Source organism: Passer montanus, unplaced genomic scaffold (assembly GCF_014805655.1).
Source record: "Passer montanus isolate IOZ18808 unplaced genomic scaffold, ASM1480565v1 scaffold8, whole genome shotgun sequence".
Lineage (NCBI taxonomy): Eukaryota > Metazoa > Chordata > Aves > Passeriformes > Passeridae > Passer > Passer montanus.
This window is the reverse complement of record NW_024373256.1, coordinates 6,283-24,799: the sequence shown is the minus strand read 5'-3', so window position 1 is coordinate 24,799 and position 18,517 is coordinate 6,283. Positions and strand designations below refer to the sequence as shown.

General features: G+C 40.5%; 2 protein-coding genes and 1 long non-coding RNA gene across 3 annotated transcripts; 1 reads left to right on the top strand and 2 right to left on the bottom strand.

Moving 5' to 3' along the window:
* Positions 1 to 1,064: 1,064 nt before the first annotated feature.
* TSR3 (TSR3 ribosome maturation factor) lies at positions 1,065 to 5,132 on the bottom strand. Its single transcript, XM_039732610.1, has 6 exons — positions 5,007 to 5,132; positions 4,706 to 4,922; positions 3,692 to 3,885; positions 2,749 to 2,922; positions 1,307 to 1,370; positions 1,065 to 1,228 (listed from the first exon to the last, which is right to left on the bottom strand). The coding sequence occupies exons 1-6, from the start codon at positions 5,101 to 5,103 to the stop codon at positions 1,096 to 1,098; spliced, it is 879 nt and encodes a 292-aa protein (XP_039588544.1). The 5' UTR covers positions 5,104 to 5,132; the 3' UTR covers positions 1,065 to 1,095.
* Positions 5,063 to 14,277, top strand: GNPTG (N-acetylglucosamine-1-phosphate transferase subunit gamma). The gene is made up of 11 exons (XM_039732609.1): positions 5,063 to 5,210; positions 5,292 to 5,346; positions 5,563 to 5,630; positions 7,757 to 7,811; positions 7,920 to 8,003; positions 8,929 to 9,022; positions 10,295 to 10,409; positions 10,960 to 11,042; positions 11,301 to 11,429; positions 12,847 to 12,928; positions 14,073 to 14,277. The coding sequence occupies exons 1-11, from the start codon at positions 5,102 to 5,104 to the stop codon at positions 14,195 to 14,197; spliced, it is 999 nt and encodes a 332-aa protein (XP_039588543.1). The 5' UTR covers positions 5,063 to 5,101; the 3' UTR covers positions 14,198 to 14,277.
* An 893-nt stretch (positions 14,278 to 15,170) lies between these two features.
* LOC120512886 lies at positions 15,171 to 16,237 on the bottom strand. The gene is made up of 2 exons (XR_005630153.1): positions 16,115 to 16,237; positions 15,171 to 15,282 (listed from the first exon to the last, which is right to left on the bottom strand). It is a non-coding gene; the product is annotated as an uncharacterized LOC120512886 (long non-coding RNA).
* Positions 16,238 to 18,517: the final 2,280 nt, after the last annotated feature.

Here is an 18,517-nt window from a genome sequence, read left to right as displayed (position 1 = left end):
TGAAAAAACCAAATCAAAGGGAATGTCTCCTTGTAGAATTAATTTACTTGTGCTTCTTGTTTTTAAAAGGGAAATTGAGTACATGTACTACCCAAACTGCTGCTGTTACTCCCAGCTTTAGCTCTAGTAGCACTAGTATTTAATCCCTCTAGTAGTAGAGGGAGAAGAGGAGAAAGTCCTGTGATGTGAAGAACTTGGATTTGTGAAGGTGAGTCTACGAATTGTCCTTAGTATCTCCAATTCCACTGAAGGATCGCTAAAGTTTAGGTTTCAGATGGGTGCTTGAATCTCCAAAGACTTTTCTATTTAACTATATAGAAAACAACTGCTAACAGCTTGTTTTCACTATACAAACTGGCAGACGTCAGGAAAAGTGACCTAAGATACTAGTGCTGGTACGAATCTGTCACAAAGCTTTAAGGGCCAGACAATGTGTACTTCTGATTTCGTACAATGCCACTTTGAGTGATGAAAATACACAGAGATGGCACTGATGAACCTGCGATGTGAAATTTCACAGTAAAATTCTGAAGTGCCCAAAACACTGTGTTGTTGCTTAGGACTGTATCAGAGTAAATAAAATGAGCAATTAAAAGTTCCTGAAAAGACATACTGAAATGTTAAAGCAATTCCAAGAAGCATTTTTTTTCCTTTCAGGCTTAGCTCAGTTTATTCTAAATGGATGAAGCAGTTGAAATATGTGCGGCAGGTTCAAGCCTGCAAAAAGTCTAGAGACTCCCTATGTGGTAGGTAACCATGAACAGGCCAATAACTTAGTCGAGTTCTACTGTTGAAATATAGACCAGAAGTTAAGAAAGTTTACCTAATATACTATTAGTTAAAAATAATCCCCTATAAACCACTTTCCAGACACACTGCTTAGAATACTGGGTTATTTTTTAACTTGTAACTAAGCTTCAAACTCCTCACAAAATAATTTAATGTTCCATACTTACCTAAAAATTAAATAACCTAGAGCTCTTGTGCATAAAAATACCTACAAACCTGCAGAGAGACCGAGGTTTGCTAAGCACCAAGTTACAGATGAAGAAGACACACTCAAGTATACACAAGAAAATTTCTTTATACAAGATGTTACAACTCTTTGGGATTGTTGGGGATTTTTATTTCTTCTGGATTGCTCTCATCAATGCTTTCGCTACTTTCAGTGGCATCATCTGGATTGCTCATGCTGTCCTCCTCAGAGTCTTCCTTCCTTGGTGCTAGACTGGAAACATTTTTCAAGATTATAAACGCAAAATAACTTACAGTAAGTAAAACTATTATTTAAATTAAATTTCATTACCCTGAGGAATTCACTGGCCTGTTGGGATTAAAAAATTCTTTTTCTAAGTCAACATCAAATGGATCTGGAAAAAGAAGATGGAAAAAGCATTTTCTTAATGGTCTTCCTTCATTTTCACAGATTAGTGGCAGGGAGGGAAAGGCACGGAAAGACTAGTTCACATCTCTCATAAGTTTACCATAGTTGTTTGAGGAGAAACTTGGGGAGATGGAGGAGAAACTGGGGGAGATGAGAAAATAACAGAAGTCCTGCCTGCACAGTCTAGGCTTTTCACTCGTTTCCCTCACCCCCTGCAAGGGATTCTGTTGCCCTTTAGAGGTGGTCAGATTGTATTAGTAGGTTTCTAAGGCTTTGGGTAAGAAAACACAGATTAAGTTCTAAAACGGCTGTCTAGTTAGCTGATATCCACTGAGACGTGAGTTACAGCTGCCCAGGTTTAGCTCTTGCTGAGTAAGGGTAAGGCTGGGCTTATGTTGGCTGAAGTAGCTGGGAAGAACTGTCAGAAAAGTCAAACGACTCTTGGTTCTGCAGTTCAACCAGAAAATACATAGGATTGTAGGTGGAAGTGTGCTTTAAGTGGCACAGCCATGTTGCCTCTTAAGAGCTGTCTTCAGTTTAATCTAACTAGTTAGGCCTCCAACAAGAGGATGGTTTAATTCAGTATCATGGCAAAGAGATTAGAGCAAGTGAAGGCTACTGACCATCTTCTTGCAGTATGAGCCCCTGGCCTGTTTTAAGGGCTTAATCACCACTAAAGGAAAATGTTGATTCGGATAACTGCTTTTCATATGTTCTTGATTATTTGCCTGCCTTTGTGCTGTCTTGAATGAGACCAGGCATTCACTGGTGAATACAGCCTGAAATACTGGGATTGCAATAAATTACTGGAAGACTTTGGGAATAAACTACTCATACTTATTATAAATTATTTTCATTATCTTTATAGATAATTAAATAAAGATCTGATTTTAAACATCTTGATTAAGGACTATATAAATATGTCTATTAAAAGTCCTTCTTAGATTTATGTGTAACTAACTTGGTATCGACTGTATCCCTATATTTGCCTTATAGTTCCTTCTCAATTACTAGTCTTTTTACTCATACTCTGCTTTTAACATCTGTATAGAAAACAAGGAAGCATTGTATTTTCTTTTTGCTCCTAAGTTTTCCAATTTGGTTAGCTGAATAAGGGTAACTGCTTTACAGTTCAGCTGTGAATACTCTATGCATTAAATTGCTTTAGTCATTTTCACCCTATTTGAGTTGAAAAAAATGGGCTAACAGGTACACTTAGCACAGTATAAAGACAGAACAACACATATCAGCAAAGCAAAGCACTTATCTTCTACCTGGCTAATATTTTTATGAGATTTAAGAAAAAGACTGTGAAGAAACTAGTTAGAAAAAGGGCATGTGTACTGTTTCTGTTTTTCTCTTACCTACTTCTTCATCTTTTTTTTCTTGGACACAGGCTAAGAAGTCCTTCTCAATGATTAGCATGTCGTCCTGGCAATGACAGGCTGCATATTTTTCCAAGAGATTTTTGTTCAGGTCAAGAAATGCCTTACCCCATTTAAATTTCCTTAGAAGAATGGTGGCTAGATCTGGGAATCCTAAAACAGAAAATAATTCATCAGTTTTCTTCTTTACTGTGAGATTTCACTTGGCTTCTAGTTCGGTATGTGCATTCATGTCAATACATGAAAGATGTTTGCCAGTGTTTCTTTCAGTGTTTGGGGATTAAAACTTTTGGAAAGACTACAAATATTTTCAAATTTCAGTTTAACTTGAAACATGGAACTGAACCCAAGAATAGTTCATAGCCTTCTAGCAAGTGCTACATAAAAGTATTCTATACAGGTAATGAATGATTCTGGGTCCCACAGCCTTTCAGTACAAGGCAAATTGTACAGTATTTTCAGAAGGTAAGATTTGTCTGCAGTATGGTTAAATATAGAGCATTTCTTATCAAAGTTCTGTGATGAGTCTGCAAAACATCACAAGAGGGGGCAATTTCTTAGTTCTTATCCAGACCTCACCCTGTTAACAGCCAGCTGTTACCTCTCATTAAGACAGTCTTGCCTAACCATTTGTGTTCTCTTCTTTTTTTTAACAGTTTTTTAAGGTTATGCACCATCCAGACAAAATGAGGATTATCAGTTTGTGTCCTGTTTAGTAGCTGACATGAATACTCCACGGATACCTCAGTGCAACCGATAACACGCACTTGGAAGAAAGCTAGACAATCTGATCCCAAAGTCAAGCAAGTGACAACCCATATGACAACATTACAGTTTATTTTGCCGCAGCCCATCTCTTCTGATTTATTAAAGATGTGGCAGTTGCTAGCACCATACTTCACATCACACAAATGGAGCCTACCAACAATGCAAAACGCCGCAGCAAAAGCTTCCACACAGGACAGCTTGCATGGCCGACCGTAGTTTACAGGATTTGCAGCCACCAAGTAAGGCAGCAATCGCAGATGACTTCCCCTCATTCTCTGAAAGGGAGTTTCTTCTAGCTTGGCCCATGAGCAATCTATGACTGCAATTCCATTCTGAGCAATGACACATCTGAAAAAAAAAGAAACGTCACTGTATTTGAAAAATTGTTACCATTATACTGATGAAGTGAGAATTCCAATTGATGCTTTATACTGGCAACAAACTTGCATACATCCCCTGATTTTGTTAATCAAAACCCATATGCTTTACAATAACCTCTAACAGAGATGCAATGAGAAAGAATAGTAGCACTGTTTTCCTCCACACATGCAAATGGCAAAAAAAAGTTTACCCATGTGGTTCAAAATCAAATGTGAATGATTCTGTGTTTAAAAATGTGACAGAAGTGTGGTTAATAGTAATGTTCACACCTTCAACTACACCGAAGTTCCTAGTAGGTTCTCTGCTAGGTTCTCTCTGCTTCTAGAGACAAATCTTTTCTCTGAGTAAGTATATCTTTATAAAAATTCTGCAGGCACATTTGAAGAAAATTCTCCTTTTCTGCAAAAAGTTTTTGGGTTAACACATTGTGTTGTCTAACTAAAGAACTTACATATAGCAGGATAAAAGACACAGCAGCTACAGGGCCATGCTCTGAAGAAATTAACCTACAGGACGTGCACTTTGATTTTTCATTGGGAGCTACAGATGCTTTTCTCATACTAGCTGTGTAAAAATGTTAAGCTGATTCGATAAAACGACTATTTCTCGTGTTCATGCATCAGTGCAACGTCATAAGAAGGTCAATTTTATTCCATATGAGTTTCAGCCATGTATCAGTGGTTCTTTAATATAGCATCAGGACGGTATTTGAACCAAGTGGTGACCCTCACAGTCTACACCTCCCCCACTTCCCTCGAGTTTTGCTAACAGGCACAGAGGCCTCTACCTGTCAGCCGGAGAGACGTACTCCGTGGCCAGCGGACTCAGGACGACGCCTGGGAATCTCTGGCGGAGGCGCAGGGTTCGCAGCAACCCCTTCCGAGCTAGTTTTCTCCCGGTGCATTTCTTGGGATCGCAGTGTCCGAGCTCCCACATGGCAAGGGGGCAGGGGAACTTGGCCTCCCGAGCGCCCCCATCCGCGGCCGTCTCGCCGTCCAGGCAAGCTGGAAAGGAGCAAGTGCAACAGCAACGGCACACCTCGGCAGGACCCGCCTGCCCTCGCGCGCGTCCCGCGGCGCCTCACGCACCTTCCAGCGCGGCCTCCGCTTCCGCCGCGAAAGCCTCGAGGCTGAGAGCTCCGCGCCGGTCCCCGCGCCGGTCCCCGCGCCGGTCCCCGCGCTCCATGGCCGCGCTCGGCGGAGACACCGCCCCGCGGCGTGGCGCACTTCCGCTTCCCGCGGAGCGGGCGATGGCGGCTCGGGTGCTGCTTGCGGCGCTGAGCGCGGCGCTGGGTGGGTGCCGGGGCCGCGGCGGGGGCGGGCGATGGCGGTCGCTTGGTCCATCCGTCGCGCCCAACTGCTCTCTCCTATCAGGTCTCTTCGCCTCGGCGGGGAAAATGAAGATCGTCGAGGAGCCGAATACGTTCGGGTACGTGGCCGCCTGCTCGCTGTGTCGTCCCGCGATCCACCTGCACTCGACGGGTTCGGGTCTATTTGCCGTCGTGTCCGCTCCAGCCCGTTTTTAGCAACGCAATTGGCCCGCCGGCGGCGGCCGTCGGTATTGAGACACACAGGTAGGGGAGGATGTGTGGACGCCCAGATGCATAACTCAGCCTTAAACGTTTAACTTTCCTTCTTTTGAAAGGTTGAATAATCCATTCTTGCCTCAAACAAATAGACTGCAGCCAAAGATGTCCCCGTCTGCAGTATCAGGTATATGCAACCGTTACTTTTTTCTTTCTTTTTTTTTTTTGGTACAGTTTTCATCATGTATCAACAGTTGTTTGCAGTGCAAATAGTCTATTTCGACTTTATGCATACAAAACCGAATTTTGTGTGTTGTTTTATAGGCATCATGTAAAATAAGCACGGGCAAATATATTTTATTGTGCTCCAGAAGGATTAAAACCTATATTACCTTCACTGGTGGTTCCAGGTCCCGGTGCTATTAATACTGTTTTTGCGATGGGACTATGCATATGTTTTATTTTGTGTTTTTCTAGCCTGTAAAAGATCCTTTTGGCCCACAGTAAACACTCTTTTCTCTTGACACAATCCTCAATGTCATTGAGATTATCATATAAAAGTCATCCCATCATCCAGTAGTACTTAGTACCCAAAAATATTTTTAAAAAGAACTCCTAAGAGTAGGTTTGGAACCAGTCAGAAGGGCTCGATTTCACACACACAGCCTCAGTGTTGCAACATAAATACATCCCTTAAGCAAAATTAACAGGAATGTACCAAGTTGTAGGCCATCCCTAGAGGAGAGCAAATAAACACCGAAGGCAAAGATTAAGCAAAAGGGAGTAACTCTTGTCTCTCTGCTAACCTTAGGCAGAAACTTAAACCTTGTTCAGATTCAGGAAAGGCATTTTGGTATGACGACATTGAATGTGATTATGCTTAATGATTTCTGTCACTTTTTATAAACTCAAGTGTATAATTCTGCATGTACTGCATGGGAAATGTGAAATAGTTAGAAATAGGATTAGTAATAGAATGCTGAATGAGAAGCTGCCAAAAGTAGTAGGAAAAAAAGGACAGCACACCAGAAATCCTTCTTTCTTTGTTGTGGGATCTTACATGTAGCCAAAAATTGGGAGTGTATATGGAACAGGAACCTAAGGGCATGGAACCCTGCCTTGCAGAATTATCTCTTTAGCATGGAAACCGTACTTGTTCTTTTCTTCTACAAAACAGTTGGGGTAATAGTTCTGGTAGTTTCTCTTCTACAGCATTTGCCCTGGAAAGGGAGACGTGAGTTTAATGCATTACTTATGGACACATTCACATTTGCTGTTTTTCATTTGCGGGGAGAGCATCATAATCACTGAGGCACAGATTTCATGTAGTAGAGGAGCAAACCCTTTGGCCAAGCCCATCTCTAGAATGAAATGCAAGATCGTGCAGTCAGAAGAACACCTGGGAAAGAGCACCTGCCTGTATCCCAGTATCCCTGCAGCCCAGTGGTTAAAGCATTCTGGAGGGCGTGATTCTGGTAGTCTGACCTTTGTTTGTAGGATTGCTTGTCTAGATACTTGGAAAAAGAACCTACACAATCCTGAGAGCGGGGAATTTGAATCCAGGATGGGGTTTTACTTTATTTGCTTTGTAATCTCTTTTCTTCTTTCCTCATAAATATTTAGTAATTCCAAGGTAAATTTCCTTATATGAGAGATACTGAAATACTCCTCTAGCATGTAGTTCAGAACTTTTTGCCCTCTTTTTAAGGACAAGTTACTTGTCTTGGATTTCTTTGGCGGCAAGCCTTGCAGTCAATACTAAAAGAATAGAATTGCAACTGCTGATCTGTCTGACAGCAAAAGTTTTATCTTGTTGAATACTACCTGGATCAGACCTGAAGGCAAATGGCAAAAAAGAATATCCAGTTTGAGAATCTCAAAATAAATCTGCAGCACTGTTAACATTTTGAAAAAATGAGCTTTACTAGTATAAACTTGTGGAGTTTGGATGAATTTGGAGCTGCCAAGCAAGAGTTTCAACTATTTCAATGTTAGATTTTGGCAGGATCTGCTCTGATGATTCCTCTTATGGACCTGGGCTCCAAATGTTTATTTCTATATGGGTTTCTCATTTTTGTTGTCAAATTAGGCTTATCTATTCCACTGGGTAGTGAGAATGATAAACGATTGTGATGCAATCCTGTATAGTGCTGGTAAGAACTTAAGGTAATTCACATGGAAGATAAAAATTTCCTTATGTATAGCAGAGAATTAAATTTGTTACATACTCCTCGCACTTTTATCACCACAGCAGCTTGCTTAAATTTAACCAAAACATTCTTTTTCCTTTATGTCATATTGTGATGTTTTTAGGCCCCGCACATCTCTTTAGGCTTGCTGGCAAGTGTTTCAGTTTTGTGGAATCCACGTGAGTAATGGATTTGGATATTTGCTTATATACTTACTAGGAATAAACTAGTTTTTTATTCCAATCTGAAACATTTCTTATTTTCTGTTTCTCTTCTCTCCTTTTAAGGTACAAGTATGAGTTTTGTCCATTCCATAATGTCACTCAGCATGAGCAGACTTTTCGATGGAATGCCTATAGTGGGATTTTAGGGTGAGGCATTTAGACCTTTTACGTTTTAGCTATGTTGTCAGCAGGCCGCTTCTTAGATTATAAAAATGAGGCCGTTTTAAAACTGAGATTCTTCCATTGCTGAGCTTAGGTCATGGTAGTTCCCAAGGCGTTATACATAAAAACATCCTGTCTTGAAAAATTCAGATTTTTTTTTTGTTGTTGTTGATAAATACTAACCTCCTATTTTAGCTGGAGACTGATTAATAACCCCTGCCAACTGCAAGTGTGATATGTTAATGTGAGAAATTCAATAATGTCTAATTACAGCTTATATTAACGTAGATTTCATGGCCATTAACTATTTGCAGTTTGGGTTAAATACAAATATTACAAAATTAAAAGAGTGCTTTATGCCTAATGGTTGTTAAACAATATAAACCAGACCATTGCTTTTCTAGATATTTTGTATATAGATTTATCTTTTTTTCCTATGTGCAAAACAGTAAGTGGGTATGTGAGGAAACTGGTACGTCGCCATGCTGAGAGTATCAGGCTTTAGGACTAACAGAAGTAGATTGGTTTTTGTAGGTGCTCTCACCAGCTAGTGCTGTCACCAGCACTAAAAATCCTGCAATCAAACCGAGTTGCACGGTGTACTTAGCCTCATGGAATTGTTGTAGGGTTGATCTATAAACTTTATTTTACTAGACTTAAACACAGATTTCTAACTGCAAATGGTTTGCAAACTGCTCTCAAAAGTGCTGTTGATGTGTCCTATATAGCAACCTGGATAACTACACTGCTTCTAAGGTGTTGGCTGTAGGAAGCGGAAATCCTGTGACAACAAAAATGAAGTATATACATTTAAATTGAACATGGTACAAGGGTATTCGTGATTTTCTTCCTGAAGGTTCATCTTTTTTTGTCCAGTAACTGAAAACAAAATAGCGTCCTCTTTTTTCAGAATCTGGCACGAATGGGAAATTGACAACAACACATTCGTTGGAATGTGGATGAGGGAAGGAGACTCCTGTGAAACTAAGAGCAGACAGACAAAGGTATAATAACTTAGACTATGCTAATTCAGACAGCATGACTCTACAAACACTTGTGAGACTACAAACTGAAATATTCCTACCCTGAAGAAGTCATCATTTAAGCTGTGATAGGAAACATAAAGAGGAATTCCTGCAGAGATTATGTGAATGACTGGAGGAGGAAAGCTAGAATCAGGATAAAATTTTGAGGACATTGGTTACTTACAACTCTTTTTTTCTTTGATAGAGTGGTATAATTATTACTGTAGAAATACAGTACAGTGCTTTGTAATGTCTGTCGAGCAAAATAAAGAAAAAGAGCTCTTTGCAGAATTCAAGATGCCAGCCTATTAAAAACATTCAGGAGAAAGGAGGGAAGAGAATTCGGCAGTTAACAATAGCATGCTGAGAAGCTAAGCGTGGTGTTAGAACAAGCACTTGGGACATTTTAAGAAAGACTTTGAGGTGATGGAGCATGTCTGGAGAAGGGCACTGGAGCTGTGGAAGGGTCTAGAGCACAAATCTGATGAGTAGCACCTGTCAGCCGGCACCCCCAGGTCTTTTTCCACCAGGCAGCTTTCCAGCTATTCTTGCCCAAGCCTGGAGCAGCGCACGGGGTTGCTATTATCAAAGTGCATTACTCAGCACTTCTCCTTGTTGAATCTCTTGCAGTTAGCTGCCAACTTGGCTGCCATATCCTGGCCATGGTGAAAATGTTATACTCTAATGGAGGTGCCTGCTTAACATCTTTATTTCTCATGGAAGCTGCAGGAAGAATTCATATTGTATGACCTTTGAGATTGCGATTGAATTTTTCACTGGCATTTCATTTTGAAGACAGAAAATGTTGGTGCTGCAAATCTAAAGATGAAAACAATTCTCTGCAGTCTGGATGTGTCTTGTATTCTTAAATTAGCACATTGGTCAGAAATAAAATTTAAGAAGATTGTGCTTATGTTAGATGACATTCTAAAGGCATCCTATTCACTGTCCTTTTTACTCTCATTCTTGCTGGAAATACGGTACTTAGTAGTTCAAGGAACAGTGGTTGGTGGGGAGAATCATTTCCCATTAGAGAAAACAATTTTCACATTTGATAAAATAAATGGATGATGTGCTTGCTGTGATGCTTTTTCTGTCTGAAAGAAGTAAAAAAAAGGCGCTGGAAGCTTTGACATGACAGTATGTGCAGAAATGCATCTACTGGCATTGGAACACAGCAGATAGATCATCAGTGATGGTATCGTTTCTTGTAGACATTTTTTGCTCATATTTGTTTTTACTGATGTTTAGGTTCATCTTGTTTGTGGGAAGAGCAATAAATTGGCTTATGTGTCTGAGCCAAGTACTTGTGTTTACTCTTTGACATTTGAGACTCCTCTCGTGTGCCATCCCCACTCACTTTTAGGTAAGATTTAAAAAATACTTTGTGGAACAGCTAGCCTATACACTATCCTCAGAGTGTCCATTTTTAGGTTGAGTTAGTACCTTAATATGAGTTAGTAATAAATGTTAACATATTATATGAAGTCATTATAACACAGGTATTTCTCAAATATTTTTTTAAATTTGAGATTATAAATTTGTAATTTATTTTTTTGTCATTGCTAGTGTAGACCCAGTGAATAATTTTTTTTCTTTTCTTGGTCTGTAGGAATAAGCCCTGTACTATCTGCCCATTTACTTACATTACAAAAAATCTCCATTAGAATTGAGCAAAGGAATATGAGGCCTTTTTCCTATTTCCTGGAAATAGGAAAATTTTCTGGTCATTCTCCAGAAACTTCAAATGTGCAAAGTGCAATTTAAGCATAAGCCTCTTGAAAGCAGTGGAGGCTGTGTACTGTAAAGAAACATCGAGTTCTTAAAACAAATATTCCTGCATGATACTAGAGGATACATTAACTAATGCAGGACAGCACTCCTGGTTTTTACATGGTTTGACTTCCATTTTTCAGTTTATCCAACTCTGACTGAAGCACTACAGAGGAAGTGGGATGAAGCAGAGCAGCTTCTGTACGACGAACTAATAACCGACCAGGTTTATTAATTCTTTCAACTCTATTTGGTAAAAAAAAAAAAAAGTTACTGTCAAATAGCCAAACCCGGCTTCTGTAGTTTCTCCTTTCGGAGTAGATGCATTTATTCTGCAGTTGGCAAATAGTAATTTTTGTGTTCTGTAACTGCTATATGAACTGGTAATGAAGCTTGAGGACTTGGAATGGCCAGTGCAAATTACAAGCAGAGATGGAGAGTTTAATAGATTGATCTATCACCTTTTGGAAACTTTCTTTTCTAGGGTTACAAAAAAATTCTGAAAGAGATTTTTGAGGAAGCAGGACTTCTAAAAGCAACAGAAGAAAATGAAGGTGAAAAACAGAGTAAGAAAATAACTCTGGAATTTGAATCAGTGGAAAAGTGCAGTAAGGTATAGAGCATAATATTTACAATGTGGAATTGCCAACTTTTCACTATATGACAGTATCAGTGAGAGAGCATTATGTAAATTCCCTTGGTGTTCAGCTGAATCTCTTCATGGGGTTATCCTTTCTGGTTTCAATATGTGACGGCCTGCATGTAGTGTGATTCGGTATCTTTATTATAGCCCCTAAGTCAAAAACAAACCAGCAAAAATGAATGCCCAGTAAGAAGATGGGGGGTTGCGAAGGAATTGGTGTATGCGCCTGGGTTATGAACCCCTTGTAGGTACTCTTTCTGGGGAATATCAGTCTGGAGACAGGAAGAAATTACTAGCAAAGATAAATGTGTAACCAACCTCGAGAATGTTGACACTTTAAATAATCTCTGTGGATAATTATCTCTGTGAATAATTACCCAAACTTGTGTAAGAATGCATTAGCTGTTGCACAAGCAAAAGGCAGAATGGCTGTATTTATTTCTGAGTGACTCTTGTGTATGTGAACAGTTCTCCTGCAACAGAGTTGGAATGGGGAAAATAGAGGCAGAAGGTGTGCTCTGCCTAAAAGAGCACAACCTGACCATCAGAAAAAGATCACGGATGGGAATTCATTCATTACAATGCAGAGAAGCAGTTGGTGTTGTCTTTTTATTTGAAAAATGTAGCAAAGACAAAACACCATGTAGTAATTCATTAATATTGCTAAATAAAACTACGGTTAAGCTGAATAGACTTTAATATAAAGACCACCATTTTGATCTGGTAGGAGCTGGAACAGTCACGTGATTATTTTTTTCACTCATTAACAATACAGTATTTTATAATTTCTATTTCTTTTTCTGGCTTCATCATAGCTTAATTGACATAAATTGGCTGGTTTGGTAAACACAGAATCTTAAATACTTATTCTTTTGCTTTATCTTTATTCATGTAACCACCAAAACACAGCAAAAAATAGGGGCTGCTCTGAGATTTCAGGTATGTGCTTTGAGTCTCAAAATAACTAAGCAATCCCCGTCAGTAAGGTCAGGAACAGAAAATGCTGAGAGCAAGAACATGAAGTTACTAGGCCAGGAGTAGAGGAGTTGACAAATTTCCAGACCGCAGAATTACGATAATTATAAAATAACGGTAGCCCCGAAGCAAACTTAAGATTTGTTCTATGATAAAATTCTAATTACAGGACAGATAGGAAAGCATTTCTAATTTTTACTCTTGGGCTTCAAAAAAGCTGGCTTCTCTTTTGGCAACACAGACATGTATCTTTTTCTAAAATTTGCTCTATGTTCTTGGAACAAGCACTTAAGTTCTTCAAAGCCAAGAAGTGTAACAGCTGTGCACAGACACATTTTTTTCTTAAAAGCTCTCAATCTAGGTATGTATTTGAAAAGTGGGTGGGCAATTTTTAATATATTTTCTTTCTTAGGAATACAAGCAACTTTCTGAAGAAATAAAAAAACTTAGAGTTTTATTAGGTCAACATGGTATTGCATACAAAGGAAATTCTGGTGAGTTTTTTTGGTATCATTCTTTTCCATTGTTGTCTGTTCAGAATGTGAATACCCCAATGCTGTTTTCAGTTACAGTAACAGTTAAAAAATCTGGCATATATGGTGGTAACATTCAGTAGACAAAGTTTTTAATAAGCACTTAGGTTTTGATTCCTGTGCACAAGGACTTACTTTGTCCTCAAAAAAACTGTTGATGACTTGAAATTCTAGCTTTAGAGAAAAATTTTGACCGCTGCTATAACTGAAGTTTGTCTCCAGTCCTTAAGGTGCCAATTTAAAAGGAAACTGATATTACATCATTAATAGAACAAACGTGTCTGTTAACTAACTCCACTTTTGTATTTGAACCACAAGGCCTGATTCCTTTCATAACACTTGAAGTTTTCTCTGTATCTTTTTGGATTGTTTTTTTCCCTTTTTGAAGTTGCCTGTTTCTTTCTTCCCTCTCTTTCATTTCTGTTCTTCCCTCTCTTTGATTTCTAAAAACTACCACATGCAGTTTTTAGTAGGAAAGACTAGTGCTGGCTGTGAAGGGGCACGGCTAATCTGGATTAATTCCAGACACGTTTGTTTTTTTTTTTTTTCCTTTGGAGAGGTTTGTAATTTGGTTTTCTGTTTGTTTGTTTGTTTTCCCTCATTCCTGCCAGACCATCATGCCCTTTATTACATGAACTATTTGTCAAAGGAGAATTTAATGTCCAGGAATACATATATATACATAAATACGTATATATTTTTTCTTTTACAGATTGTATGTTCAGAATTGGCACTTCAACAAAACAAAGAACCTTTGAGCTAATTAAAGTAGCTTAAAATTAGTGACACACTTGTTTTTTTTTTCTTTTTGCTTTGAGAAACTGTTCTAGGGAAAAACTCATATAAAAATTTTGTAGAACGTGTTATCTGCATATTTAAACTACTAACAATGTAATTTGCACAGTATTTCTGCCTGTTTGGTAGCTCTTTCATTATTGCACTAGTTCTTTTAATTATTGCAGACTAGCACTCTATAATCAAAAGTAGAATTCAGTTTACTGTAGGTGACTTACTTCAAAATTATTTAGTGAATTCTGTGACAAAAATGTTGTGGTGTTTAAAAGGCAAAATAACTGATGTTGTATTAAAAAACTAAATTTTACAGCTGGAAATACCAGTGTTGAGCATGTAAGTCACCAACTGGCAACTGCAGCGGCATCAGTTCTTAATGGGTCAAAGAATGATGAGCACCTGCATGGCGAAACGGGAATTTGGAATTACACTCTATGAAGAAACTTGGGTGATACAGAATGTAAATTAAACTGAACATGTATTATGCCATTAAAAGATTATTTACCGTCTTGTGATTATTCTTGACTTTGTTTCAATTTGTGCCCTAAAGCAAACAGTGTAGTAGAGTGAGGGCACACCATTATGAGAACAGCTAGCTACTTTCTGACAACGTTTGTAACACTTCTTTGGCAAGACCAGTGTTTGGCACGAACTTAGAGATTCTGTGCGCCTAGTCCCAGCTTTTGCTGTGGGAGAAGTTGGAGTGAATGCAAACCAGCTCAAGACCAGTGCTGCAAGATGTTTTAAGAAAGGTACTAAATGAAATAAATGGGCAGGAGATCTTTCTCCTTTTAAATGCCTTTATTAAAAGGAATCAGCTCAGGTGGGGAGAAATGCAGCTTTGTCCGCTGGTCTGCAGGCAGAGGTGGGGACTCCGTCCTCACGGGAGATTAGCAGATTCCGAATAAGTGAAGTAATTCAAGCCTTCAGGAGTAAGGAGGGAATTAAACAAAGGCTGCTTATATTTTGCCACCCACAGCACTCAGGAGAAATGAAAAAAGAACGAAGCAGACTAGTAAAATTAAGTTGAAGAAAATGATAGCAAAATACCCTGAGTAACGGTCTGAAAAATAACCACTGATGTTAGCAGCTTTATGAATAGCGATATGTTGTAGCAATAACTGCAACCTCCTTTGGCATTTAAAAGTAATATGAATAGTAGCAATAACTCATGCACTAGTTTACATCTGTGGCATGTTTTGTTTGGACTGCCCATGCCTCACATGGGCATGACACCCTAAGCAGCACTTCTAACAGACACAAGCAAGAAACCTAGTGCAGCTGCTGGCTCTGAAAGTGATAGTACATCTGGCTACATGACAGTGAGAGATTCTCACAGGATCTGGCGGAGCACCTGGATGTGAACTTGGATGTGTGGAGCATTAGTTAAAGGAGGTGCTGAGGGACAAACCTTCTTGCCAGGCAGCAGCAGCTTAGCAGATGCGCCAGCGCGTGGAGTTGCAGGGGGGAATCTTTCTCCTTTTCACTTTTGATTTCCTCTTGCCAGTCTCTCCAAAGTGCCCCTAGAAAAAAATGGGAATTATAGGACAAAAGGAGTTTAAGCAGAGGGAAGCAACTCCTCCTTCATTACTGTGTTTGAAATCGGGGGAATGAAGCAAGTAAGACCCTGCATGCCCTTAAAGCCCCACATGCCACCTCGGAGCTGATACTCAGACCCTGGGAAAATGACTTCTTTTTCCCATGGAAAAGAGCCTCCGTTTGCAGCCACTCACACTGGTCGACAGGGTTAGGGTTTAGGGTTGAGGTTTTTAAGGGCTTGAATGGAAGGGAAAACTTCCCCTTTTTCCATTATATGAGAAATTTAAAGTGAGGAAAACCCCTCTTCTCCCAATACTTTGAGGGACTAAATTAAAGGGCAGAAGCCATTTAATTACCATTGTATCAGTTTAAATGGAGGTTACTGCCCCATTTCCTCATTTCACTTGAAGGAAGCTCTCCCTTTTTCAGCATTTTAAGGGTTAAAATATGCATTTCAGAGTGCTTCTACCCATGCCCCAGTACCAAATACCTTGTATAGGAGCATGTTCAGCACATACATAATACCAACACTATCCAAGAGTCTATTATTTTTCTTATTTGTATTTATAATGTAGACAGCCCTAATTAGAAGCCCCAAGCAGACTGAGATCATTCATATAATTACTATTCTTCTTCACCCTACTTAATCACATGTGCAGTACTACCTATTAGTCCCTAAGGAATAACTAAATAAGTCAACAAAAAATTACCCAACTTACCTAGCTGTGCTACCTAAACACAAAGTTTTCTTTCTTGCCAATTTTCTACCCTTTTGCTCCAAGTAGTTGTAGCAAAAAAGAAAGTGCTGTCGCTTACCTGTAGAGTTTTCTCCTATATCAAGACCTTTACCCCCCTCAAAATCAAATCAGAGGAGCCAAACAGCTGCAGCCTCTCTGAGAGCTTTTATACCTGGTGGGATGTGTCCCCTCCCTTTTCCTGGGTGCCATGGGAATGAGAGGCGGGCACCATCAGGGGTATATTAACCCCAGCCTTTGCTAAGGGGCTTCATTCCCTCCCTGGGATTTGCTAGGTTAAGAGCTTTCTTCTCATTTCAGTGAAGAGGCTCTTTCAGCACATCTCAGCTTGTTTTCAGCAGGGGTTTTTGGGCATCTAAATCAAGAGAGGCTTTGAAGATAGAGTGAAGAAAACAGCATTGAACACAGGGATTATTTAAGTTCCTGACTTCAGGTTGTATGTTCAGGGGTGGTAAGGTGCTTTTGTAATTTCTGGTTTTATTGGGGTTTTTTTTGGGGTTGGTTTTTTTTTTTTTTGGTTGGTTGGTTGGTTTTTTGGGTTTTTTTAGGAGGAGTGCAACTTCTAGAAACTCCAGGTTGTGTCAAGTGCAACCCTTTTTTCAGCAAATTCATCATGTCACAAAAGAGAACTGCCCTGTGTCAAAGATGATGTTTGAGACTGAGGCTTTAGATGAGTTGAGGATTGTGACTAGGAGAGGGAGGGTGAGCAGGTACCTGGTTAGGAGTTATTGTGGGGGGCCTGAAGGCAGCAGGGTGAGAAACAGTGTCTATTTGGGGGCCCCCAAAGGCTTTTCACAAGCGTAGTAGGGGCATTCACATGTCTTACAGCACACAAGCTCATCCACTGCACTCACAGAAATGCTATGTAACTGGCTCTCTCTAACCCAGGTGCCATTCATAATAACAGCCACATCCTTGGATGCAGGGTGAAGCTGGGGACACGGGGACCCAGGCACCCTCAGGCAAGGGCAAGTAGCTGACTTGCTGGGACTTGGCCCATATAACACTAAACTCATACACTGTTTTTGTTTTTCTTTATTGTAGCTGACTGAGAGGCTAACGGGCAGTCACGGGGCCCTCTGAGACAGGCTCATTTCAGGTCCAACGTGGATTCGCATCACCGGTCATCAAAAAGATACGTTTGGGGTCACTGCCTGGAGATGGGATGGTAGGAGAATAGTGGGTTGGAAGTTCCTGGGACAGATCTAAAAATTAGCAGAGGGTAAAGGGATGTTCTCTAAGGGGCCTCTTAGGACAGCAAAAGGGAGAGGCTCTGCTTTTGATTGCAGCTGTAAGGTGTGCAGTGCAGAACAGTTCTGGTCTGTGTTGTGTTATCTGGTGTACTGTGTTACCTAGTGTGTCCTTGGAGTCCCTTGGCTGAGATCTCTGCCTTTTCCCCTCGAGGCCCTTACCGCAAGCATCAGCCATCATCTCTAGGCTCTCGAACCTAGGGCTTATAAGATCGTACAATACAGAGAGCATTCTAAACGTAGCATTGTCTCACAGCCATCTTGATCATCGTGACCAACAGCTCCTATAAGAGGTCACACTGTTCCAGTCTTTTCTTCTGCTCCTTAAAGGAGCCCCCTCCATCCACAGTCACCTTGGCATCGGTCATCCCTTTTGGCATCCACTCAGTCCCTGCCATTATTAATCTTGCCAGGAACATTTTTCTCATCCTTGTGTCACATTGTTAGTAGCATAACGTGTTGTTGTGTTTAGCGTCCCCTTGTTTGTCGTGTCCAGTGTCACGGGTGTCTGCACATATTTGTGCCAGAGCTGCTCTGCCCTGCTGCATAGCCTGGTGTAATAGGAAAAATCCTGGGGGCTTGAAATTTGTAGTGTGGGGTGTAGCTGGATTCTAGATGGGATTTGTAGATGGACACAAGGTGTCTGGAGCAGTGAAGTTATCCTGCAGCCCTTTGACATTTGTCCTGACTTTCTTTCAGATGCAGGCGGATAAAATCCGTGGCAGAGCACCCCATCCCGGCTGAGGGGGATTCCTCCGAGCAGGTCAGTCACAGTTTGTCTCTGCAGGGGAAGTGTCAATGGTAACTCTGTTACAGCACTGTTCTTTGTTTTTATTTTTAGGAGGTAAAGCCAGATATCAGCGCTGATGGACCGGTTTTGCTGCTCTTGTGAGCCCTGTGGAGGTATTGCAGGACTCTGTGATGAAGCCCTGAACCTTTCTGTTTAAAGGTGCCATCGGGCTGGCCTTTGGCAGCCACCGAGGAGTTGCAGTGAGTCGGGGAATAGGGAGGAGGAGCGAGGGTCCGCTCAGGTTTCAGCTACGCCACATCTCCCTGTCTCCCCTTGACCCAGGCGCACCTTGTGACCACGGCATCGGCCTCCAAGCATTGCTGAAGCTTACGGCCTGAGGAGCTGGGCATTCTGAGGAGATGGTGAGTAGTGGAAGAGTTGGGTTTTGGGCAATGTGCTGGTAAGACCATATACTGATGTTTTG